The sequence below is a fragment of the Neltuma alba genome, unplaced genomic scaffold (genome assembly GCF_004799145.2).
Source record: "Neltuma alba isolate B1F8T4 unplaced genomic scaffold, ASM479914v2 tig00011652_pilon, whole genome shotgun sequence".
NCBI lineage: Eukaryota > Viridiplantae > Streptophyta > Magnoliopsida > Fabales > Fabaceae > Neltuma > Neltuma alba.
Genome location: NW_021636300.1, coordinates 136975 through 164019, shown reverse-complemented (window position 1 = coordinate 164019; position 27045 = coordinate 136975). Strand labels below are relative to the sequence as shown.

General features: G+C 35.8%; 1 protein-coding gene across 7 annotated transcripts; it reads left to right on the top strand.

Moving 5' to 3' along the window:
- The first annotated feature begins 496 nt into the window (after window positions 1–496).
- Window positions 497–25785, top strand: LOC114716361 (eIF-2-alpha kinase GCN2). 7 transcript variants are annotated; one of them, XM_028901346.1, is made up of 30 exons: window positions 500–835; window positions 2546–2614; window positions 2708–2767; window positions 2847–2952; window positions 4131–4235; window positions 4390–4800; window positions 5910–6047; window positions 6129–6215; window positions 6293–6379; window positions 6456–6564; window positions 7310–7427; window positions 8187–8241; window positions 8557–8726; window positions 9583–9767; window positions 10406–10554; window positions 10765–11014; window positions 11794–11904; window positions 11986–12076; window positions 12198–12291; window positions 13970–14050; window positions 14332–14388; window positions 15801–15932; window positions 16014–16097; window positions 16237–16345; window positions 16432–16568; window positions 18839–18946; window positions 23573–23658; window positions 23790–23892; window positions 23977–24087; window positions 25346–25785. In XM_028901346.1, exons 1-30 carry the CDS (start codon window positions 702–704, stop codon window positions 25454–25456), a joined length of 3648 nt encoding a protein of 1215 aa, XP_028757179.1. In that variant the 5' UTR covers window positions 500–701; the 3' UTR covers window positions 25457–25785. The 7 variants fall into 7 exon arrangements, with proteins under 7 accessions (XP_028757183.1, XP_028757180.1, XP_028757179.1 ...); XM_028901345.1 differs by having other exon boundaries at window positions 4393–4800; window positions 11794–12076; XM_028901348.1 differs by lacking the exon at window positions 11794–11904.
- Window positions 25786–27045: the final 1260 nt, after the last annotated feature.

The following is a 27045-nucleotide window of genomic DNA, read 5'->3' as shown; positions in this document are numbered from 1 at the left end:
GGAGGCAGGATGAGGGTCGCCGGTCGGGTAGAAGGGAGAGCAGATGGGAAAGAAGAAAAGAAAGAACGAAGGCTCCAGGAGACGAAGAAAGACCGAAGACTTGAGGAAAAAAATTGAGGACCGGCTGATAGGATCCAACGGTAAAAAGTAAGAGCTTATGATTCAATAAGCCATAAAAATTGGCTTGGGCCAGAACGTGCGTTGAGGAGCTTAAAATTCATAAGCCACTTTTTTTTCCAAGCCCATCCAAACAGCATCTGAATTCCAATCGGGCTTATGCTGACTTTAAGCTGCTTATAAGCCCCTCAGAAGCCCAACCAACCAGACCCAATATTTACCACAAGCCTAGTCTGGCTGAAGCCAAGCCTGACCTGTTTCTATCTCTTCTCATGAGCACTTTTTAATCCTGATTTTAAGCACAGGATGGGAGGTGAGCACGTGACATAGTGATGCGAAACAAGCACTGTGGTCTCCGCGTAAATTATCCTACTTTTCGCTGCTCCGTGCTCTGACAATATGACCATTTCCAATTTCTCAATTCTCATTGCTCATTTATATCACTTCTCTGGGAATTTGCATCGATCGTTTGAGCCGGTGACTAAACATAGTTAATGTGGTGGGTTGAGTGAGAAGGTGAATCAAGTTAGTGAGAGTAGAAGAAGGAGCAAAAGAGTTTTCCTCTTGCTGGGTGAAAGAAAAGAATGGGGCACAGTTCCAGGAAGAAGAAGCGTGGAGGAGGTAGTGGAAGGAGAATTAAGGGAAGAACACCCCTGAAAGATCACGTTTCTCAATTTAGTGGGGATGATAATGAACTATCGGAAGAAATAACAGCTCTGTAAGTGTATTGTTTGCTTAAGTTATTGCTACTTATATTCATTGCGCCCTCGATTAACCTGTGAACTCGTTAATTGAAGCCTAACATGGGCTAGGAAACCTGGATAGAATTGAGTCGGAGAATTAATAAAATATATTTTTCTTTTTCGAAATACTCTGATTAATATGGATTTGATCGGGATGAATAACCTGTTTGGATTAAAAATAGAGTGCTATCAGTCTGTTACGTCTTGCTCTTGCTACTCAGGTTCACCAGCCTTGTGAAAGGAAACTAGTTAAACCTTGTAACATCAAGGAACCGGCAAATATACCAGATAATACTGTAAAGTTTGTTTGATTGGCGTTGTAATAATTTAAGTGGGTGCTCATTTGACTTATACTAGTAATTCATGAATCATGTCTGATTCAGAAATAGAGGAATAGTAGATCTGTATCATAAGATTCTGTTTTGATAGAAAGATAGCCGAGTCCTTCAGGATTTCGTTTTAATGCATTATGACAATATTGGACAGCAGCTTAGGATAATTCGATGAGGCACTTGGAGGAATCAAACCTAGATCAATAGTGCAATTGGAGGAGTATGTATAGGATTTCTTGTCACGTAACTGGCTTTGCCATTATCTGGGTTTTCTGCTTCAAATGTAGTAGACATATGTCTCATACAATATAGCGGGCTATCTTCTGTCAGACTCTTGTTGGTTTGCAACGTCACTAGGGTTTTGTGTGTTTTCCCTTATCTTATTTCATTTCCCTGCTTTCTACTTTGTTTTTGGCATTTAGGATTCTTCTTTAATCTTTGTCTTTTTGATATGACCACCCATAGTGTTCAGCCGTATAAACAGACATACAAAAGGAGACTTCGAGGAATACACGAAAATAGAAATACACCTTTTGTGGGTCAAACGGTTGACTTGGGGGTTCCTACTAATTTGGAGAAAGACGTAGGCGAGTAGGCGGCTCTAGGCTTGCTGTTAGCTTTTGCTGCTTTTGCTTTAGGGTTATTTTGGGGACTGTGTTGTCTTTTTCTGGTGTTATTAGAGACGTTGTCGTGAGGGGAGGGGGTTAAGGGATTATTTTTGTATCATGAGCGCATGAGAGGAGCGTCCTGGCCGCTCGAAAGCCAGAGGTTCTGTGACTGTTTTGTAGTCTCAGTTTCGCTGTAATTGCTCTTCTTATTACAACTAGAGGAGCTTCCTTTTGATTATTAATCACAGTCCCGTAATTTTTATCACAAAACTCCTTGGGTTCCATTACTTTTCCTTCCCCCCCCCCCCCAAAAAAAAACTTATGACTTATTGGTTGCAAAGTAGTATCTGCACTGTTTGTAATCATGGTTTTCCTCTACCAGCAGTGGAGGTATGTTAACATATTCTAAAGATTCTGTTTTCTTTCCTTAAGGAAAACATTTTTTGAAAAGAGAAAGGTTGGGATAAGATAGGGAAAACACACAGAACCTTAATGACGTTGCAAACGAACAAGAGTTTGACAGAAGATAGCCTGCTATATGGTATGAGACATATGTCTACTACATTTTAAGTGGAAAACCCAGATAATGATTTTTTTTTTTTAAGTAAATTTTTTTTTGCTCGTACTACTTCCTTGAGGCAGCTGACTGTTTTTTATCTGAGAAAGTTGGGTCATTTGTGAATTTGGGCTGCAGCAAATGTCGTTAACTTCATGATCTTATTCATATGATATTTTTGGGTTTTAGATGTGCAATTTTCCAAGAAGACTGCAATGTTCTTCCTGGATCACCTCCTCAGATAGTTATTACGCTCAGGTTTGTTTCTTTGCTGCTTTTCTCTGCTTCTGTATCAGGCGTGATAATTTTCTGTTCACATCTCATAATTGTTCTCTGCTTGAAATCAAGCAGACCGTATTCAAAGGGCATGGGCTATGAGGATGTAGATGTTTCTGCTGTTCTTGTTGTTAGGTTAGTAAGGCTTTGGTTGATTGGCATTGTGTTTATCCGCTACAATGTTGTTGCTAATTCTCTCTCTTTCTCGCTCTAGGTGCTTACCTGGCTATCCTTTCAAGTGTCCAAAGTTGCAAATTACTCCTGAGAATGGTTTATCAGAAAGTGACGCTGATAAACTTATGTCTCTCCTCCATGATCAGGTCTAAGTTGATGGGCGTCTGTTTCTTCAATAAACTAAACTGTTACATGCTGTTAACTAGTGATGTAATCTTTTTGTGTGAATTGTGATCGTATTCACATCAAGGCTGAGATTATATTAGCACTAATCCTTTTGGTTCTCAAATTCTGTTTCATTGGTGCAAATGGGAATTTACAAGTCTCGTGTTTATCAGTTGGTGTCATTACTAATAGGTTGTTGTCCTAAATTGGCCTGCATATTCTCAACTATTCCGTACATTAATTTTTGTTTTGATTTGCTACAGGTGATGACTGGTTGAGATGCTCCTAGGGTGTGGTCTAGTGCAGTTTCAAATGTATTTGATCCTTTGGGACAATGGTCTTTCATAGAGGGGGCATTGACATGCAATTGTAAATGAATGAGATAGTTAGGGTGGTTTTAAGAGGGTGTAGGTTGTTAATGACCATGGCTATAAATAGTTTGTCTTGGGTAGTTTGTAATTAGGCTTTGTTTAAGATATGTGAGTTGAATTCTCTCTCTGTCTCTCTCTCTATTTCTATATATTCATCTCTCTTTTTCTTCTCGATGTTCTTCCTCCGTCTCTTTCCTGCATATTAGTGTCACACACAAATTGCATTATATACGATTCTTGAACCACCTCCCTCCCCAATGTGCTTTCACTTCACAAATCAGAAAGAAAAATCTCTGGTACCTTGGCATCCTAATTAATATTCTGCTTGTTCTATTCACATGAATGATGGGTATTTATACGTTGGTAGGAGTCTCTATATGTAGCTTCCTAATTAATACAAATCAATTCCTAGTGAATATTAACCTCTTCAGTCACTCCTTTTTTAATCACAAGGATACTGATTAGCAAATGAATACATATTCTCTAAAAGTATTTGGTTATTTTGGTTTTCTAATTCTTAGGCTCTTGCCATGTATCATACAAGGAGTTTTATTGGGTTTTGAAGTGGAACTTTCCGGATTTGGTTCTGCTGGAATTACAATGTTCTGTCTTTTAGTTTAGATTCATAAATTTTTATTCCCATAAAATCCTTTGTGTCCATTCTATTCCTCTGCCTTGCCATAGATTTGCATGCTCTGGATTACCCGTATCTTTCTTCAGTGATTTCATTCTGTATAAAGTAGTACTTTTCTTTGTATTCTTTTTTCATTTTATTCTTGTCTTTTCAGGCTAATTTAAATGCCAGGGAGGGAAGAGTAATGATCTTTAATTTGGTAGAGGCTGCTCAAGAGTTTATGTCCAGTATTGAGCCTGCTGGCAAATTAAATGACTCTGTGAGCTTTGCCTTCTTCTATTTTTTTTCTTTTCAGTGCACCACTAATTTCTTACTGTGAAGAAATTGGTTGATACTGCTTTTAATAGATTTTGTAAGAACAAGTTATTTTGCTTCTCAACTTGATGGTGATAAGTTTGCATTGCCTTTCATAGAAGAATTTGCGCTCAACTATGGAAAGCAATGAAGAATTGTTTCTCAAGGATATAGCAACTTCAAATGGAAGTTCTTTTGTTTATGGTTTCATAGACCTCTTCAATGGCTATGGAGAATCATGGAATTGGGGTTTTGGAATGGATGAAACTTGTGGTAAAATTTCTCCAGTCCCAGCCTCAAAGTTAGATGCCCATGAGCATGTTTATGGGACTGAGGAAAATAAATCTGATATAACTTCAAAACCACCTAAAATACAAGAAACAAAGGAAGGCCTGTTAGTTTCTCCAACTGCCAAATTAGATACCTCGGGGGAAAACAGTGAAGAAAGCAACAAGAGCATGCCTTCATCTAATTCAAGTAGATGTCATGCAGTGGATCTCATAGGGAATGGCAATGAAAATGAGAAAGAGGTAAATATAATGAGCACTGTTTACTTCTTCTGTTTCTGCGCAGCATCATTAAAATATAATGAGAACTCAATACTTCTGTTTCTGCAGCATCATTAATTTGTGCATTGTTAGAGTCTTGGGATTATTAGAAGTGTTAGTTTATTCTGTATTTATTTCTTAATGTACCAGATTATATGTATCTGGTAGATTTGATTATATCTCTTAATTTCTAGGCTAGAATATGGGATATTATAGCTATCCTTGCATTTCATTGATTATATATGTATCTGACATACTCATCTGAATAACATCATTGAGATTCAACCTCTCATTGTTTATGCATGATATACTTCATGCAAAGAAAGTGTTTTCTCTTATTGCCATAAACCTAAAAGAGTGTCTCAGACTCTCAGACAGTCAGGGTGTTAATTTTAAAAATGCATTAATCATGAAGGTAATTTTCTTACAAGGTTCATTTGTGGCATTAATGGTAAAAAGATGGGAATTTCTCAATAAATTTGAGGATTTTGTTTACTTGTTCTCCCTTGTCAGAAATTGGCTTAAGGTCAAGGTCATTGATTCTGAAATGACAATTGAAAATTATGAATTTTAATTTAAGAATTTGCAGTAGTGATAAAAGACTTAAGAAACGCTACAGAGTACAATAGACTGTTTAGTGCTAATTTAAAATGAGGAATATGAACGGAGGTAATTTAGAATCTTGTAATGCTCTTTCATAGACTGTCTTTAAGTTTGATATGTGAAACCATTGTGCAATAGGATTTTGATGAACGGGCAATGTTGGTTTTAACTATCATACTATTTCAAAATTTTATGATATATATTCTGTGTGCAATATGCAATCACATTTCATGATCTATTAGGAGCTTGCTGGTCAATCATGATGAGAAGAGCCTTACTTGGTAAGACATTTCAAGATGGAGATTTATATTGTGAATTGTTTGGGGGTGGATGGACAACAGAGTATTCATGTCCCATTGAATTGTATAAATTCTGTTATTCAGTTGGTATCATTGTGACATGCATTCATTTGCGGTAGTTCTTTTATGTTAAAAAGTGGTACAAAAGTGTTTTAATTTCTCTTACAACGTATTTATTTACTGCTTCAGCAAGATTTTATCCTTGATGAGTATACATCAGAGGATAATGAAGAAGGTATTTATGCAACTGCGTTTTCAGAGCCTCAGTCTTCTGCATTCATGGCTCATCATCGAGAACTTCAAACAGATGAAAGGGATCTGATGATGGTAACATTGAATTTTTTTTTTGTTTTTGGCTCATTTGTATTTTATCAAACACTGACCATGTACTGCTTTATTATGGACTAGGTCCACTTGCTTCGCCTTGTTTGTTCCTCAAAAAGTCCTTTGGCTAACTCTTTGCCGCAAATAGCTTCAGAGCTGTACAATTTAGGGGTATTAATTGAAGTTGATTTAGTTCTGGAGGACTCCTATTATAGAATGACCCTAATCCTTCTGAGTTCTATTCTTAGATCATTTCTGATTGGGCAAAGGATATGGCATCTGAGCCACCTTCTTGTTTTAACAAAACTTTTGATCATGTTTTCCAGAAACACCTGGTGGGTAATCACACTTCTCTATATTGCAAAAATAATTGTCCTCAGTTCTCAGTAGTAATTTGTTGTTTTTATCTAGGTATCATCTAAAATATCACAGTTTTGGAAACCTTCTGATCTTGGAGGCCCAACTACGGTTCCCATAAGTTCTCGATATTTGAATGACTTTGAGGAGCTACGGCCTCTTGGTAAAAAACTTGATATATTTCTATTTTAGTTGTTCATATTCTACTGATAGCTTTTATTCTCTTTTGGTTAAAAGTTGATATAATTTTTATGCAAACTGATTGAGCTACATTTCTACTGGATGCTAGTGCAATGCTTTCTTATGCCTTTATTTCCAGTATATATGAGATATTGTGTATATATATAGAGAATCAGGTGTTGAATAGTACTTGATCATACACTGCTGAAGGAAGAAGGGGGCCAAGGTTGAAGATGTTGATTGAAAAAGTAGGAGATAGGGTGCGACTATCGTGAAACATGAGAGTGTGTGTTAGCGGTTATTTGCTGATGCTCATGTCATGTAGCATAGGTTTTGGGATTGGCTGAGAAATTTGAAAAATTGATCATGCAATAATTACATAGAAGCAGCTAGGTTTGTTGCACAATGAAACAGTCTATCAGAACCTGTGAGACAATCTGTTGAGTTAATCAAATTTCTGTGTCCTTAAATATAACAAGAAATAGTGAAAAATAAAGTACAATCAGTGTCAAATTAAATTAAAAACAATTAATAACTTGTGGTTAGGCTGGTTATTATCTCTCTCTGTAAATAGGTAGATTCAGTTATTGTTAGCATTAATATTTCATATTATATTGGGGCACAATGTCAGGTAGTATTTCATAGAATATTGTAATGCAATTAACTAGGTTTGATAATTGTTTATTGTTTAATCTTAGCTAAAATGTTTACTTGGCATTATGAAACAGGTCATGGTGGTTTTGGTCATGTTGTGTTGTGCAGAAACAAACTTGACGGAAGGCAGTATGCAGTAAAGAAAATTCGCCTTAATGACAAAAGCATGCCAGTAAATGACAGGATTTTAAGGTGAATTTGTGTTCTAAAGTATTGGGGGGGGGGGAATAAAAATTTTCTTATTGTTCAGTAGTTCAACAACAATAGTCGTAATAGTCATATTTGATATTGGACAGACGCGCCTGAGACAAGTTTCAATTTATACTTAGCAAGTGTAACATTTATCTCTGCCTTTTCAAGTTTATCTCATGCAGACTTTGACTTTTAAATTTTGTGACCGAGTTTATGTGATTACAAAAATGTGATAAAAGGGGAAGCATAAGGAACAAGAAGAAACTAGAGGAAATGCAATGCCATAAACTGGCTGAAGTCTTATTTAAAGCTGATATTAATTAATGTGTTATATTCGTAACCTATCTTGTGAACTGTTAACAAGAGTGACAGAAATAATGGAACAGAAATAATGAAGCTTATGATTAGCAACTTGTTCAATCTGAACAGAAAATAGTCAGTTGTGAGAGAAAACAGTCAATCCATTCTTAGGAAGTGTACTTGGTAACTACTGAGATGCATATTCAGAGATTACAGTTATTTAGCCAGGTGCCTTTTTATTGTTTATTGTCTTTTGTCATGATGTTGTGCGTTTCCCTTGATTTTTCCCCCTTTGCATATCACTTCTTTTTTACCTTTATGAGATTGTGCAAAAGAAACAATTGATATCTCTGTTTGACTATTGTCAGTCATATTCCTTTTCCTTAACTTTCTATTTCCCGCATGTTTTTCTCCATCATCGTTTCTTTCTCTGTTGTTCACTTGTGGGGAGATAATCAGGGAAGTAGCAACTCTTTCCCGTCTGCAACATCAGCATGTTGTTCGGTATTACCAGGTATCTAATTTCTGATTTTATCCTTCGGTTTGCCAACTATGGGAGCTCCGTTGAGTAATATGCATTCATTCGTAGGCATTGGTCTTTGAAGTGTCTACTGTCTGTCTATGCTTTGCCTTTTTTTTTTTTTTTTGGTTCCTTTTCGTTTTTAACTCCCCTGTGTATTCTACCCTGGTATTTTGGATAGTTAGCTTGTATGTCTTAGATGCCGCTTTTGCTGATATCTTGAGAGGGGCATGTAGTTTTTTGGTAGAGCCAACATGTAGATGCAAATATAACTTCCTTTTTCTGTCATAATATTTGTATAACTTCCAGGCATGGTTTGAAACTGGTGTTGCTGATTCTTATGCTGATGCTGGTTGGGGTTCAAGAACTCCACTGAGCTCCACCTTCAGCTTTAAAGCTACAAGGTCCCAAGAGACTCTCGGACATGAGAATCAGCTTGAATCAACTTTCCTTTACATTCAAATGGAGTACTGTCCCAGGTAAGACATTCAATGACTTCTGTTCAAAACATTTTGCTTTTGAATGAATGGGCCTCTATTTATAGACATGAGCCAAAGACAGTTTTCCAAATATGTCCTTAGAGCTAAGATGAAAGTATGATAGTGCCCTCAGATGTTACTATATTTACATCAGCAAAAAGTAGAAGAATTAAAAACGTCTTATTACTTCCACATATATCAATGGAGAAGTCCTGCCCCTTCATTTGTTTCTATTTGTATGATTTGGATGTGAAGCTTGAAGCATTTAAAGAGTGGAAAATTGGCTTTTCTTATGGAGGTTTGGAGTAATTAATTATGCCTGGAATCCTATTGCCTGCGTACTAATACTGTAAAGGAAAATGGTGAAGTAATGTGTCTTAGGCGTCCATATCCTGATTGTCATCAGCTCAACTTGTGTTGACTAACACCCTTTTGACCCCTTGCTTATGAAGAAATACAATGTCAGTGGTCGTTTGAACTTAGTTTATTGAATAGCATTTGTGTGCATGTACATAATAAGATGAACTGAGAGCATATTAAAAGCGTGACTTAATGTGTATCCTTTCTTAATAAAAACCATACACTAAAACTGATCTTATCCTAATACAATAACTAGAATAGAAACTGAAGCAGAATATTGAGGAATGCCCTGTCTTATTCTTGATTTTGCAGTAAACTCTGCAAGCATTTACATTCCTGTACCCAGAGACATAAAGGAAACAAAAGTTTTAATTAATTTCACATAAAGAGTTTGTAATGCTCCCTTAATCACGTTCTGATTCTATCATGTTCTATTTACCATGGTTTTTTATTATGCTTCTTTTTCTTTGGGGGTGGGCATCGTTGGTGCTCAAAGAACCCTCCGCCAGGTATTTGAGTCTTACACTCATTTTGACAAAGAACTGGCATGGCATTTGTTTCGTCAAATAGTAGAAGGCTTGGCGCACATACATGGACAGGGAATAATTCATCGGGATTTGACTCCAAGTAACATATTTTTTGATGCACGGAATGATATCAAAATTGGTGATTTTGGTCTTGGTAAGGTCCGTGTTCCAGCAACTGATATGATTTAATATTCTCTTTAGTATGACATCTGAAGTTACTTCTAGCTTGCTTTAGCAAATAATAATTTTATATTCGGGTGTGCATGTCTAAAGTTAGCTGATTAATGTATTCTGTTTATAAAAATGCTTTTGATGGTGAATAAAATGATTCGAGACGCCTAGTAGTCCAATGGGAACAAACAGAGGATTTTTTTCCCCTTGAGAAGATACTCAGAGGACAGAGCATTGTAGACATGTTGAAGGCTTTCTTGTTTGGGAAATGAGTTTTATTGGGGTATTTCATTTATGGACATTTAGACTTCTTGGAAAAATTAGTTGTTCCGCATTCTAATTTATTATTAAATTTTTTTCCCATTTATTTTCTCATATGTGATGGCAGCACATACTATTCTCTGTTTGCTCTTTCTTGTGGCCTGTTAGGTTACGTCATCATGTAGAACAATATATTAAAGCTAGTTCAATCACAAAAATTGAAACAAGTATTGGGAAACTAATTTCACATAGCTATAATTAACACTATCTGTCATAATCACATTAAAATGCTGGCTGTTTTCCGTGGATTAGCAGCTTTCTGTGGATGAAGTTAAATTCTTCAATATTTTTCATTGTCAGCCAAGTTTTTGAAGTTGGAGCAGTTGGATCAAGATCTGGGATATCCAGGTGACACAAATGGAGTTTCCTTTGATGGCACTGGACAAATTGGGACGTATTTCTATACAGCTCCTGAAATTGAGCAAGGGTGGCCTAAGATTGATGAAAAGGTTTGTGCCTTGGTACTCTCCATAAGTAATTGGTTAATAACTGTTCTAGAAGATTGGTGTCATGTAATTCATACAAGTGACCTCACTTAGTGAGATAAGGCTTCTTGTTGTAGTAGTTGTGTTTGGTTCATGCTTGTTCTCCTCCTCTGCAGTCATGATTTATTTACTTGAATCCTCATTATGTAATTCTTTGGTTTGCTTGAGTAACAGGCTGATATGTACAGCTTAGGGGTAGTTTTCTTTGAACTTTGGCATCCGTTTGCAACAGCAATGGAGAGACATATTGTATTATCTGATCTGAAGCAGAAAGGAGAACTACCTTCTCCATGGGTTGCTGAGTTTCCAGAACAGGAAGCCTTGCTCCGGCAGCTAATGTCTCCAAGTCCAAGAGATCGTCCTTCTGCCACAGAACTTTTACAGCATGTGTTTCCTCCACGGATGGAGTCTGAGTTATTAGATGGCAAGTGTTTAAGATATTGGTAGTGAATGCCGCCGTTTAATCTCTTATTGGACCTATTTAGGCTTGAATTGTTCCTCAAAAGAAAAGAAATGAACATCGTACACCATTGGTGATTGATTCATAAAATAAAATTCCTTTGACATTGTACAAAGCATGAACTCAGAACATATAAATTAATTTGAAATTAAAGGATGTCTGAAATTTTCTTGTGGTAGTTATGCTAGTTTTAGCTAGACCTTATGCTCCTATGTGTCTATAATCAGATTTATTCACAGTTCTTTATTTTACCCTGTTAAAATTTGCATCACTAAAAATATATTCTTCTCATGTGTATCTTAGTTACAAGTGCCTAGCAGCCTTCCTGAATGTGCTATATCTGAGCTCGTTTATAATTATTATGATTGACTATATTTCGTAAAGAATGTCTTGCGCATATAGTAAGTTCACTTGCTCTGGTGCAACTTGAGCAGCTTTGACAGAAATCAAAGAACGTATTTTGCTTCTTGATGAGTAGTCTTTCCTTTTGATGGATAATACAGTTATTAGGATTATGACGAGAGGCCAAGTGCCAAAGGCACGAATACCTAGGAGTATACAAATAGGATCAATAAGATGATCTTGAAGCGTGCAGTAAGAGTTAATAGTGGAGAAAATTTGTTGTAGATTGGTGTTCTTCTGTATTTTTATTAGTACTGACATCAAAGACTTTGAAATCCCTCTTTGAAGTTAATTTTTTTCCCTTACATTAACTATAGTAATTGTTCTCTCTTTATGTTCAGATATCCTACAAACTATGCAGACGTCTGAGGATACAAGGATATATGATAAAATTGTAAATGCTATCTTTGATAAAGAGATGTTAAAAGCAAAAGAAAACCTCCAAGGGGCTGGTAGATTTGGGTCAGTTGGAGATAATAATTCGTCCGTTCAATACACAGATTTAGAAACTGAGGTTCGTGATTATGTTGTAGATGTCACAAGGGAAGCATTTAGGCAGCATTGTGCAAAGCGGCTGGAAATATTAACAATGCGATTATTTGATGATTTTCCAGAGTATAATAGGTCAATCTCTGGATAAAATTATTTGCTCCCATGTTTGAAAATTTCTTTTGGACTTGACTACTTTTGTGCGAGAGCTGCCTGATGGTTCTTTTTGTTAATCTGGAAAAAAAAAAAAAACCAGAAATGCAGTTAAACTTTTGACCAATGGAGGAGACATGCTTGATCTTTGTTACGAGCTACGTTTGCCTTTTGTAAACTGGATTGTATCTAATCAGGTACAAGTGATCTCTGCTTGATATTTTCTCTTGCTTTTATTTTTTTCAACCATATTATTTGTTTACTGTCTTCACGTTGTTTTACCCAAAAGAAAAAAAGGGACTTTCAGTTGCATGTATTATGATTGAGGTTGTAATTGGTATATGATACAGTGTTGTAGAAGTCTTACAGAGTAGAAGAAAGGGAGTAGGAGAAGAGAGAAGGGAGATAGAATCAGAGACATGAGAGAAAGAAAGGAAACTTCGCTGAATATCATTCATCAATCATCAACAACAAAAGTCACAATTAAGCTATCCTGACTCGTATATATAGATGATAGCCGCATAGTGTATTAACTAACTAATTTTAAGGCTAATTACCTAACTACCCTTGAGGCCTTATGGACTTAGTAAGCCTCTATTAATAAGTCCCTGTGGCTCCTAGAATTAGTACACCGCCCCCCTAATCCAATAGTTATGATTATATAACAATATCCCTCCTCTTAACTACCCTTGCCCTCAAGGGTCTTGAATTTGAACAGCGGGAAACTGTTGTTGCAATTGATGTAGCAATACCCAACTTGCTTCCTCTTCAGGAAGATTTTCCCACTGCACCAACACCTCTGTAACAATTTGAGCTCGTTTATAATTTAACGTTTTAGTAACCAATCACATTCACATCTTCACCAACCTAGCTAAACCCAAATTGCAAAAAAGGACCAGAAAAATGTTTTATAGGCACGCTGCACTAGAAACAAGGAAAATGTTTTGTCATCATCATCTTCTTCTTCTTCATTTTTTCATTAAACATCAAGAGGATTTAAAGCCTTAATCTCTATGCACACCTCACCCGCCCTTGCCATTTGAGCTAGCCCCATATCATATTTTCTAGTTATTTTTTCTTTAGTATATTTAGATTACATAATGTAGAATGTTGAGATAATAAAACTCATGCTTATTGTAGTATTAGAAGAGTGAGACCGAGAGATCACGTGGTATCGTTATCCAAGTTGCATTGCCCTAATTGATCATAACATGAACCTGGCTTTTATTTTTGGTCAGTAAATGTATGGAGACGGACAGAGAGAGGTGACATGTTAGTGAAAAGCAAAATTGATCTAATGTGAAGGACAGAGCCCGATTCTCTATTTCACTGATATGTTCGAGTCTGAATACAAAATCAAGCAAACTTAATAAGCCGCAAAGGCAGGCTCCTATGTAGAGACTAGGTCCATTACACAATGGTGCCTCCACCATCTGACATGTATGAAAATATCATCCCAAGTTGACACATCCCTTTCCCGGATAAACACATAATAACAAAACAATAACAGAACCAAACAACATAGCAGTAACCTAAGGCACAAAACACACAAAACCCACAATACATAAAACAAACAGTTCTCATGCATCATTATTTCTGAGTGACTTGCGATGCATATAGAAGACAGACTCTTGAATCCCATAAAATTAATGTGATTTTTTTTTTGTTTTTCTGTTCTTATTTGAAAATCTTGGAGCTTGATCTCCTCAAAATTTTAAATTAAGATTTTTGTGATTCAAGCCTAACTTCTCCTTCACCAAGATGTCCCTAACTGTTTACATGTTGTTTCAATATTATCATAGCTCGATTTCAGCATCCTATTTTTTTGTAAGCATGAAGGCTGAAATCTGAACAACGAATCTAACATAAATGTAGAAATCTTCTTTCAAACGATATGAGATAACATGTGTCTACCGACGAGCAGTTGGACGTTCATCACCAAACCGGTACCTTCAGGTATGCATGTTCATATTTTTTTATCTTATGAGTTTCTCTCTGATTTTTTGGCCCAAATTACTGTGTTTTTTAATGAACAGTTTTGAACTGTTGATGGTAACCAATGTTACTTCCCCCCCCCCCCCCCAATGAGATGATTGAAGACCAGATATAACTAATGTGACTCTCTTGTATTCTTGGAATAACCTGTTTTGACTTTATCTGATGGTTAATGATGTGAAGTTTTCTACAAATATTTATTCTAATTTCAAGTCCTTTTGGTACAAAATCCGTTGCTATAGGGTGATTTTGACATAATTGGTGGTACATCAGCATTGACAGAGGCAGAGGTCATAAAGGTACCATTTTTCAAACCTGTTCCTGCATTTTATAATAAAATTCTTTCCCCTTGCTGGTACTTTATTCTTAGATCCCGCACAATCTAATTCTAGCATATGGAGGACAGTTATACTGGGGACAGAGTCTTTTAAACAATTTTTTCCATATTGATAAAAGGGAAGGCTGCAGGAGCCATTTGTGATAAAAAAGTACTCCTCCGGTCCTTAATATAGGACCCAATTCTTGTGTTGGTTTTGGTCTTAAATATAAGATCCATTTCTCATATTTATCAATTTTCTCTAAAATACCCTTATGGATACTCCCTCAACCATAATCAAGTAGAAGAGGGAGAAGGGGTATTAAGAAAGATGATTATGGTGTTTTAGGAAAAATGTGACACTTTTCCTATAATTAATTAACTTACCTAACTTCCTTAATTTAATCAAATTAGTTAAATGGGTCTTATATTAAGGACCGGAGGAGTACCTAATAAGGTAAAAAAGAAGTTTTATCTTATTGTTATAAAACAAGCAATGCTGTATGATAGCGAATGTTGGGTTTTAAAGAGGCAAGATGGGTATAAAGTTGGGGTAGCTGAGACGAGGATATTGATGTGGATGTATGATCATGCAAGAAAATATTTGTGATATCCATGCTTGAGGAAGAGTTGGCGTGGTGCCTATCAAAGAAAAAAGGTAGAAAATTGTTTAAGGTGGTTCAAACATATACAAAGAAGGCCATTGGAGGTGTTGGTGAGAAGGATAGATCAAGCAATATGGAGCCCCATGAAAAAAGGACGAGGAAGACCAAAGGAAGCACTCAATGAAGTTATTGAGCAAGACCTTTAGGTCGATAATTTATCTTAAGATTTAATTGTTAATAGAGCATAACTAATCCCTCCTAATGAGATAAGACTTGTTGTTGTTAATAAACCCCTATCTTTTTGTTAAAATAAAGGTGTTTTGGGTGTTGAGATCTCTTATTTGTGATACAAGACAGTGTATATCAAGACCCTCTTAATGTTATGAGTGTCATTTGAATCTTTTCATTGTGTGCGTTATTGCTTCATGTAGTGTTAGAGTTTCTTTGTGCTGGAGGAGAGTGGGTGTGTATCCACTTCTTTCATGTCCCACTAATATAAGCATGGTAGGGGGTAGGGGAATGTTTGGGAAGAATTTTATTCTAGTCCATATTTAGTATTTTATATTTTCTGGTGAGCTCTTTTCAATTTTTGTGTATCGATTATACTTTTTTTCTCTTGTGTTCATTAATACATTGGAATATAATTTCAGTGAATAGCAAATCTTTTGAGTTTTTGGTGGAGCATTGGGTTGGATCATCCATTGCTCCCTAGATTCCAGGATCCAGGATGGTCCTCCTAGTACTCACCCAAAAAATGCAAAAATTGACATCTTTACTGGTTATGTTACAGGTGACCAGGGATATAGTCACTTGTATTTTTCCTGCAGACGCATGTGACGTTCATCTAAATCATGGTGACCTATTGGATGCAATTTGGTCATGGATCGGTGTTAAGGCTGAGCACAGACTTAAAGTGGCAGAGGTTAGTTTCTTGTGCCTTTTTTAGTATTGCATTATTAAGTCTGTAAGGACATAACATTACATATAATTAAATTTTCTGAAGCTCCTTGCGATGATGGGTTCTCTGCGCCCACAATCGTCAGTAAGAAAATCAAAATGGGCTGTAATACGGAGGCAGCTTTTGCAGGTGAGAAACTTCGTAGAGAAGTCTTGCATGCTTGGGTGCAAGAGTTCCGTACTAGTTTCTAGCTTTCAACTTTCACAATATTCGCAAGTGGCAAATCTTTCTCAAATTTTCTTTTCTTCTAATTAAATTGCTTTCCCAGGAACTGAATTTAGCAGAAGCTATTGTAAATAGGTTACAAACAGTCGGTTTAAGATTCTGTGGAGCCGCTGATCAGGCCCTTCCTAGACTAAGAGGAGCCCTTCCTCCTGGTATCATTCTTATAATCAGACAATCATGGACGATTATCTGTTACAGAAATAAGCTCGTGCTTATCGGTAAATATAAACCAATGTAGATAAACGCACATGCAAGGCTCTTGAAGAATTGTCTGAGCTCTGCCGTCTTTTGAGAGTTTGGAGGATTGACAGCAATGTTTTTATAGATGCTTTAATGTCCCCAACCGAAAGTTATTACAGAGATTTCTTTTTCCAGGTACCGTAAATTGGTCTTACTGTTCTTGTTGATACATTTTCTCTGACAAACACTTCTACTGGTGACTACACTTTCTGGTGTGTTATATAATTTTGGAAGTAATGTTTGAACGTAGGATTCTAGGAAAAATTCCAACAAGCTCAATGATTGTATCATTTCAACGAGATATATACTTATAGTTCAATAAATATGGGTATAGCCTCAATTTGGGGCCAACGTATTTCAGGAAAGATTAATAGAAAATTCTAGAAAAATTATTCTAGTTTCTACTCTTACATACATTTCGTTTTTCTTAATTTATTTTTCTGTGCTGTTAACTTCATAAATATAGTATCTAGGTTAGATATAACAGATATACTTTTCTGTTGGATTCTTTGTATTTTGGAGATTAGATTTTGGGATTATGATCTAGCAAGATATTAAGAATCTGATCCTTCAGATTCTATCTAGGGTTTCTCATCCATTATATGTACCAAACACTACCTAAGAATTGGGGGGTATAAAGCCATGGTTTGGGAGTATAAAAATATATTTAAAATCTTGTATCTTATAAATATATATGTACACACATATTAATTATTAATTATATAAATAATAAATTGGCCTTAAATATGTTTGTTCAATTTTTCTAAAAATATTAGGACACATGATGTCTAAAATCTTTGAGATGGAATTGTCATTTTTCTAAAAGTATATTTAATCTTATATTTTATAAATCACGCATATTAATTATTAATTAATTATATTTTTTCATATATCATTTCTTATGTTGGCAAAATAAAAATATATTATTTAGTAATTTATTACTTTAAACAAAAATATAAATTAAAAACTTTCCTTATATAATTGTCATATTAACTTATGTTTTTTTTAATAATTTGCATATGAAAAAGTGATTTTGATAACAACCATCCAAATATTTTCATTTTATTTGAATAACTTTTTTAACAAAATCTATTCTCAAAATAATTTTTTGTCACTATTTTCCAAAAGCTATTCTCTAAAAGCTAACCCAAACGCCTCCTGAATCAAACAAAACAAAACAGACTTTTGCTTCTGTTTTCTACATGGTACCAGAGCAGTGTGAGGCTGGCACATTATGTTGAACATGTTTCAATGCTGCCAGCACCTGAAACCCATGAAACAGACCCAACATCATCTAAAGTCCTAAACCAAGCCAGACAAACCCGAAAACACCTGAACCAGAACTTGTACATCTTAAAACAAGTCCAATGGCCATACCACGACGTGCCAGAAGTGCCATACAGCAATAGCAACTGCTTGCCTGTGGCAGAAGGAACAGAGCAGAGAAGGACAGAGAAAGAAGAGCCGGTCATAGAAATGATTTACAAACCAGTGGAGATGCTCACTTGCAGCAATGCCTATTTGGTTCTCCTGCTGCAAATACTGAAAGGGATGAGAATGATGATGGTTTACCTATCACACTTAGGAAAGGAGTAAGGAGATGTGCCACCTGCCATCCTATTCAAAATTTTGTGACATATGGTAAAGTGTCCCCAAGATGCAAAGTTGTGTACAATTCATTACAAGAGAAAATTTCCACTACCATCAACGACGCATGTGGCAAACTACGCGGAAGTTTGAGCCAAACTACTAAGAAATTTACAACTCAACCAATACTTTTTGATCACAGGTTCTTCAAACGGTCCTTGTAGGATTATTGTTGGAAAAAAAAAAAGAAAATTACTTGCAAATTTAGAGCAATTGACTTCTAAAACTGGTACAAGGAATTATAAACGGAACAGTGAAAAATGTTATTCAAGAAACTATGTGATTACCATTTTTATTTTATAATTTTCTGTATGAAAAATTCCTCTAATAACAATGAAAAGCCTTGCATGACCCTTAGATTAATCAAAAATAGTAATTTTTTTTAAAAACATGTATTTAAAAGGTTAAAAAGAAAATTTATCAAAAGAAAAAAAAAAGAAACAAAGAAAAGGAAGGTTGGTCAAAGGGAAGTTATTTCTTTTCCTGCAATCTCCAAATTACTAAAGAACCTCTTATAAACCAAAATATAGAGGACTTATTGGTAATTACTTATGTGGGATCTAATTGTGAATTTCCCTTAAACCCTCCTAGACTTGATTTTGTTTTTGCCAAACTCCTATACTTGATTGATAAAGAATAACTCATTCAATTACAGTGTTCCAAAACTTGACTTGCATGATGACTAATAGAAATGGCATATCTAGCATGCCTGAGGCATATATGTTAATCATTACATGAGGATGGACTTTTCTTTGAAGGTATACATAACAAAGGGGAATAATCCTGGATCACTCCCAGAAGGTACCTTGCTAGCTGTTGGTGGTTGCTATGACTATGTGCTTCATCAGATGTGGAGCCGTCATTATGTAGGTTTTTTGTGCGCATCTTATATCTACTTGTGGTTGTTATACTAATTTATTTTCCCTTTGTATTTATCTGCTAGTCAAAGATGCTTCTAGAAACTGTAATCGTCCTATACTGCTACATCGTAAAGTTTAACACATGAAAAATGGGTCGCATTTGCTGGAAAATTGATCCAAAGATTTTGTAATTTCATGCTTAAACACATTGTGATAAGATTGCTGGTGTTAATAAAACACATGGGAGGAAATCGAGGAAGGCACAAGGAATAGAGGGGAATGAATCTACTGGTCCAAAGAATTGTTCGAAGGCTCCATATTATAAAGAACTAGAAATGATGAGCTAGTCTGCTCTTAGCCTAGTCCTGGGTCCTGGGGCTATGTTTGGGAAGTGTGAAAGTTACTTTTGAGTTATACTGTCTTGTGGTTTACAGAGAGAGTTTTAGGACTTATTTTGAGATTGACTGTGGTAAGGAAGAGTCTGTGGCCTCTTGAAAGTCAGAGAAGGTTCAGTGTGTTATGTTGATCCTTCTATTCAGTTTTTAGACCCTATTTCGGTGCTTGTTTCTGTTTAGAGTATCCTTGGAGTTGTAGAGGGTTTTGACCAGAGTCAAAGAAGCCACTTGTAAATCTGACTCGGTTTCTTGAGTATCAATATCAAAGCTGAAGGGTTTCCCTCATTTATATATGCTGTTATTCTCTTTTTTGCTTTATCCAGTAACTATTTGGCAGGGTTATATCACATTGATTTGAGTATAGTGTGCGGGACTTTTACTTCTCTAGGGTGAGTATTCCAACTTCGAGAAATGTATATAATTCTAGGTCTTCGAGAATTATGATCTTATGCTTTCACACTGGAGAATGGGTCACCCTGGTGTTTATCTCCTAAAAGAAACAAGAGAGGCATCACGTGTTTGTCAATTTCCTGAAAATGATATAGATTCAGTTCAATATGAATATCCAATTACTGTACATGGACGATGGTATTGAATATTCCGAGTTTTCAACCATTACATGAGTGCTTATCTTTAGGGTCATCCATAAAAGCACTTGCAGTTTTGAGTGCTACTTAATCAACAGAATGCCCAGTAAAGTCCTTTTATTTGACACATCAATGAAAAAATTCGTGTGAAACCTTCCCCCAATCCTGACTTGAAAATAACTTAAAAGTGTTTGGATTTGCAACCTCTGTCCTTATCCACTCGTGTAACTGATCCAAACTTGAACCCGGGGCTGTAAATTGTATCTTTCTTGGTTTTGCCCATCAAAGAGAGGGTACAGGTTCTATAATCCTATGTCTAATCATCCCTTTGAAAGTAGAGATGTTGCATTCTGTGACGATACTCCTTTTGATCCATAATATAAGATGTTGATTGGAAGAAAATTGTGATCCGAAATATAAGTCACTGTTAGGATAACTAATGTGATTCTTGCACTTTCGCCCATATTAGATATAGGAAAGAGACGAGAGATAGTAAAAGTGTAACATTAAAAGTAACTTTATCATTTTAGGACAAGTTTAATGACTAAATTTCTATCTTTTGGTATGTGAGAAAAGTTAACTAACCTCTTATATTATGGACCGAAGGGAGTACATTATGCTACACCAAGTCTTTAATTCATGGGAAGAATTTGGGAGAAGCTAACATTTGATGCAATGAACCCATAATTGCGCTTGCAATACCCTCCTTCCCTACACCTCACCTCTCATTGCGTCTCCCCATTACACTGAATCCTACTCCTCTGTCTCATTCATCTCCCATTACACCTAATCTTATGCCTTTGTCTCCTTCTCAGTTGCTTGACCTGAAAGGGAATTCAAATTTAGAAGACACGTAGGAAGCCAACAGGAAAAGAACTATGGACCTACTAATGAAGAAAGAACTTGAATCAGAAAGAAAACTTCACATATGAAGCACTAAGAAAGTCAGAACTATGCGCTCCAAAAGAACTAAAAGAAAAGAAAAACAAAAGAAGCCAGAACCAATGCCTGAATCTGATTCAATTGAGAAAGTACCCATGTAAATGAAGTGAATAATGATGAAGCTAATGATCTTGATTTTGCTTTTGCTCTCCAGGGGAAACCAAGTTCCTCCTTGCCCCTCTGAACAGTTTCCTTCTTTATGATGTCGTGCTTTCACTACTAACCTTGATAAGGCACTTGAAGTTTTTAAATGGAAGGAAGTTATGATGGAGGAAATAAGAGCTTTAGAGACAAGTGGCGCTTGGGATGTCATAAACCTTTCAAGGGAAAGAAGCCCATGGATTGCAACCGCATGTTCGCAGTGAAATTTCATGCAAATAAATTAAAAGATACAAGGCTTAGTTAGTGGCCAGAGGCTTCTCATAGGCCCATGGCATTGACTATATATAAACCTTTGGTCCTATTGTCAAGCTAAATACCATTAGAGTCCTTCTCTTCTTGGCTGCCAATTACTATTTGCCACTTCAGCAATTTGATGTGAAGAATGGATTTCTGAATAGGGATCCCACTGAAGAGGTCTATGTAACAATGCCTTCTGGTTTCAACAAACGAGATCAGAGAGAGCATGTGGACTGAAACAGTCTTTACAAAAGTTGACGCAATCTCCCTAGGCGTGGTTTTAAAAATTCACACCAGTCCTTAAAACGGAAGGCTATAAGCGAGCACCTCAAACCACACCACGTTCTATAAACATAGAGGAGGCAGGAAAACTATTATAATAGTATATGTAAGTCGACTGGGGATGATGCAGAAGAGATGGATCACCTAAAAGGGGAATGGCAAAAGAGTTTGAAGTCAAAGACCTAAGACAAGTTATATATTTCCTTAGAAGAGTAATGAATGGGTCTTAAAGCTAGGGTGTAAGCCAAGTAGTGCACCTATAAAAAAGCTAGAGGAGATCAAAAGATGTTGGCGAAGAAGTTGACAAGGAGAAACATTAGAGATTAGCTGGTAAATTAATATCTTTATCCTATATATAGCTTTTGTGGTTAGTCTTTTAGTTGACATATGCTCCAACCTAAGGAAGCTCACTTTGAAGCAGTCTACAGTATCCTAGGATAGCTGAAAGAATCACTTGGGTAAAGATTGCTATTTGAAAAAGAAAACCAAATAGATGCTAAGTAGGCTTGGTCAAAAGAAGTTAGGAGATCTTCTTCATAGGAGGAAATCTTGTCACATACAGAAGTAGAAAATGTGGTGGGTAGAAACATTTCAGAAGCTGAATTTTTTAGAGCCATGGCACTGAGTATATGTGAAGGATTTTCGTTGCAGCAGTTATTAAAGGAACTGCAGTTAGACTTAGATGTACCAATAAAAGTCTAATGTGATAACAATGCTACTATGACCATATCTTTGAATCCTGCTGAACATGACAGGACAAAGCATGTTGAAGTTGATAGACACTTCAGCAGGAAAGTTGAAGAGGATGTTATCTATAAGACCTATATTCCTACCAAGGAACAGGCTGCTCTAAAGGGCCTCCGTGACATACACTTGGAGGACTTGTTGGGGAGTTGCTCATGATCAGTACCTATAATCCAACTAGAGGGGGAGTGTAAAGAACATCTACTGTAAATATTATTTTGGGAAAATTACTGTAGAGCCCTAACCACGAGATTTTATCACTATAAAGTCCCTTGAGATATTCAAATTAATTTGAAGTCTCAAGGGACCTAACAGTGAGAGGCTGTTATTGAGTAATTATCACTATAAAGTCCCTTGACAACTAAACTAGTTATATTAACAGTTATCGTGGCATGTATTAACAGCTAATATCTATTTGCACCACACACTTGTCATTGACAACTACACTAGTTATATTAACAACTAACGTCTAGCTACTTGCACCACATACTTGTCATTGACGAATAAACTAGTTATATTAAGAATTATTGTAGCATATATTAACAACTAATATCCACTTGCACCATATACTTGTTATTAACAACTACATTAGTTATATTAACAACTATCAAGGCATATATTAACAACTAATGTCCACTTGCACAACACACTTGTCATTGACAACTATAGTAGTTATATTAACAATTATCGCGGTATGTAACAATAACTAATGTCTACCTGCACCATATACTTATCATTGACAACTAAACAAGCTATATTAACAATTGTCATGACATGTATTGACAACTAAACTAATCAATGTAGATAGCTTGGTAAATTCATAATTAGATTCTCTTACAAGTCCCTTGGGACTTCAGATTTACTTGATGATTTTATGGGACCTTGTAGTAATAATTTATCTTACTTGGGACTTGAATGCAATTTCCCTATTATTTTTGTACCCTTGGGATTATTAGGTGATAAAGCTTCTTGTTGCTGTTGTTGTTAGGCTTATTAGGTGATTTACCTTTTATTGCTGTCGATTATTCTCCTAATTGCTTGTGGGTCTTGCTGTGTATAGTTGACTCCTTCTATCATGGTTGAATCAATGAAAAACAATTTGGTAAAAATCCTCAAGTTTATATCGGTGCCAAAAGTTATAGTGTCTGTGGTTCATAATTGATATATTTGCATGTTTTACTTACCTATGGCTCGGCGCTGGTAAGCTGCCTTCTACTTGCTTAGACAATTTTTGGTTTCTTATGTCCACGAATTTTATGTTAAGTGCTCTCTGATTTACCCAGAAAGCAAATCCTCCCAGTGGCGTAGGAGCCAGCCTTGCGCTAGAGACAATAATTCAGAACTGTCCGATAGATTTTAAGCCCATTAAGTGAGTGTGCTTTAGCGCTGAGCTTGATGTTGCAATTTTAACTTCTTACAAATCATTAGAATTCAAATTATCATTTCTTTTGCATCTACAAACACACATACGCACACACTTGACTTGCTTAACTGTTTCAGAAATGAAGCCAGCACCAATATTCTTGTTTGTTCAAGAGGAGGTGGTGGTCTGCTAATAGAGCGCATGGAGCTAGTGGCTGAATTATGGGAGAAAGACTTTAAGGTAAAGAAATATAAGCAACCTAGTTTGCGAAATTAAGTGGGTTTTTCTCTTTAGCTTCATGCTCATAGATCTCTGTGTCGACAGGCTGAATTTGTTCCCGTCCCTGATCCGAGTCTCACAGAGCAGTATGAGTACGCCAATGAACATGATATCAAATGTCTTGCTATCATCACTGATCAGACCGATTCTGTAAAGGTAACGCATAATGCTTTTGGGAAATCGTAAGTGTGTTTCCTCTTGAATTTGCAATTTAATAGCATATATACTTTTCGGCTCATCTACATCCTCCAATATCTGTGCTTGCATTAATTAGGTAATTTTTTGAGTTCAATTAGGTCATTGTTCTAGGTTGAAATACAAAACATTTGGAGAGAAGTATGAAAAAGGTCCAGTTAGGGCTTGTTTAGAATGATTTATAAGTAGCTTTTCCATAGTGATTTATAGAACTTGACTTATGTGAAATGTATTTATAAGTGCTTATATAAGTGATTTCAAACGAGCACTTAGAAGAATATGGAGGATGATCAATAGAGACTTTCGATACTGGGGATTAGGACTGTATTATTCATCATCCTCATATCATGCCTGTTTCGGTCACAGAAATCCCCAATAACTAATTTAGCATAATTAAAAACCCATCAGATTATCCATATGCTTTTATTTATGGTCAGTCCGAAATGATAGAGCATGTTTTCCCTCAATCTCTAACCTGGAAATCTTGTCTAAGCTCCTAGGGATCCACTCCAAGGTGCATTTTCCATTTGGAATCCGTGTTTCTAATTTTCAAAATGAAAATGTTTCTGTTTAGAACTTTGCCTTCAACAAGATTGGAAAAATTTGCTAAAATTCCTCCCACTATTTTCGCTTGTTCTTCCTTCTGAAAAGCTTGTGAGTTGCACCGGCTATCAAATAAGGACCACTTTACACAGCAAATTGATTTTCATTCCAGTTCGAACACATTTGATTTGAATTCAAAGCTCGACGACGTTTTCTTTTAATACAACTAATTTTGATTATAGGTTCACAAAGCTAAAATTAATCAGTTACTCATTAAGTTCATCACTTGTCAAGAAAATCAGCGCTTGTTGGCGCGTATTGCACGTACAAAAGCATGCAATTTGATCCTAACAAAATGTAGTGCTATCTTAAATATTTAATATAGGAGTTAGATAATTAATTTACAAAAATTAAAGTAATTAGTTAAATTAGTTATTTATAAAAAATTTGTGTTTATTTTTTAAACTATCCTCTTTAATTATTATTTGCATTGGAGCACCTTTTGATAAAAATCGATTTATTTCTGTGCATTTAATAAGGATAGTTTGGGAAAAAATTCTAAATTTAAAAAACAAAGTAAATTGAGGTTTTATATTTAAGATTAAAATAAATTTTCTTAATAAATCTTATATATTGGTGGGCAGTATTGACTAATGCTGGTTGTTTCCAATTCCAGGTTCGCCACCTTGAACTCAAGAAGGAGAAGCAAGTTGAGAGAGAAAATCTAGTCAAGTTTCTATCAAATGCTATGACAACACAATTTCGAAACCCCTTTATTTGGAGCTGACTTTCGTAGAAGACCAACTTTTTGGCCTGACGCAGCTTGCCTCCGTCAACGTATGCTGGATATATTCTTGATTCATTACTAGATTATATATACTAGATTATAGTAATACTAGTTTATAGTACAAATTGTACTACAAATTATCTTATATTTAGAAGTGGAGGTGGTATTTCATTTAGTAGGTGAAAGTTAGAATGATTTGAAGAAAGGGGAATCTTGGACTTGTTTAGGATGATTCTTTCGGCTGCTACAGTGTAAATATGTAAAATATAATTAATTCTTTTTTTATATGATCCACGTTAAAAGGGTTTTTTGCCCCTTTAGTTACGATATTCTAATAGAATCAGGAGTAAATAGTACTTACTCTGACTTTATATATAAAATTTAAATAATAATTTAAAAAGTTGGTTAAAATTAATTAAAATTTATTGAGCAAAACATAGTTTTATTTATAGAAGAGAGTGAGTTAAGGAAGATAGAGGAATGGAAAAGATAATTAATACAGTAATATATTAAGTAGTTGGTGGGATTAAGAAAATTGGTTAAAATTTCAAACAGTTTTGAAATGTATTTTATAAATAGAATGAAGCTACCTTATCATATGTATCTTGTAAATAAAACTAAAGAGAGTGAAACATATAGATGAAACAGCCACTGCATGATTGGCAAAATAGCACAATTATAAAAAGGAAAAGTTACCTACAAGCAGGGAAATTAAATACAATTATTAAAAGAAAGTTATTGGCTTTAATTGATTTATAGGTTTTCTATTTTGTACATATGGCATGCATCTGTAAGCTCATTGGACTTGGCAGATCAAAGCTCAATTTCTATTAGATTTTCGTGTATTTTTGTTTTGTTTTGTTTTGTTTTACCAAGTCATCTCGACTAGACTTGAGATTCTCCCATGGGAGGGATTTTAGGAATGCTGTGATTGTTTCAAAATGGCCCGAGGACTAGTTCTTGATGCTTCAATGACTGACCATGATGTTGAAGACACCGGGGGTGTGGGAAGAACATTGAATAAGGACTATCTCATCATTCTCTCTGCTTGTATGTGTGTAATTACCAGCCTGCTGTAAAGGAGAAACCCCCAAAGCAAGGGAGGGAAGGCGAAGATCAGGGATAGCCAATGTCGAACACTATCAGGAGGATGGCGTGAGTCACTAGCAGAAACATTCGGGCTCTCAAACTCATCACTATAGGCCAAAGCTCCTTCCGTAAGAGTGGTAACTTGCATGTATGAACATGCGTCACGATCGTGAATCAGCAGAGCATGATACGAAGATCAGAATATATTGCCCTAAGCTGATACTACGTATGCAAAAGTAGGCCATAGAACGGAATATTCCAAACGCATAAGAAGCTCCCATCTTGGCTTCTGCATGATGAGGCCATACAACGGAACCAAGCGCATACCTCGTCGTACTAGATTGGAGAGCCTGCACGGATGATAGTTTGCTCAACAGTCATGTGGTTGATGGTATGTGCTTAGAAATCATGATCAAAAATGATAATGAGGTCGCCTGTCGCAATACGCAATATCAACCTGCTTGCTGCTTGCCAGCGATGAAGAAGGGAGCAAAACGTCG

Bases quoted from the DNA above. Each gene is read 5' to 3' on its own strand.
- LOC114716361 (XM_028901344.1), top strand. From the start codon at position 702: ATGGGGCACAGTTCCAGGAAGAAGAAGCGTGGAGGAGGTAGTGGAAGG. The intron at 4,801-5,909 runs GTAAATATAATG...TTACTGCTTCAG, and splicing joins GCAATGAAAATGAGAAAGAG to CAAGATTTTATCCTTGATGA. The intron at 15,933-16,013 runs GTTAGTTTCTTG...AATTTTCTGAAG, and splicing joins ACAGACTTAAAGTGGCAGAG to CTCCTTGCGATGATGGGTTC.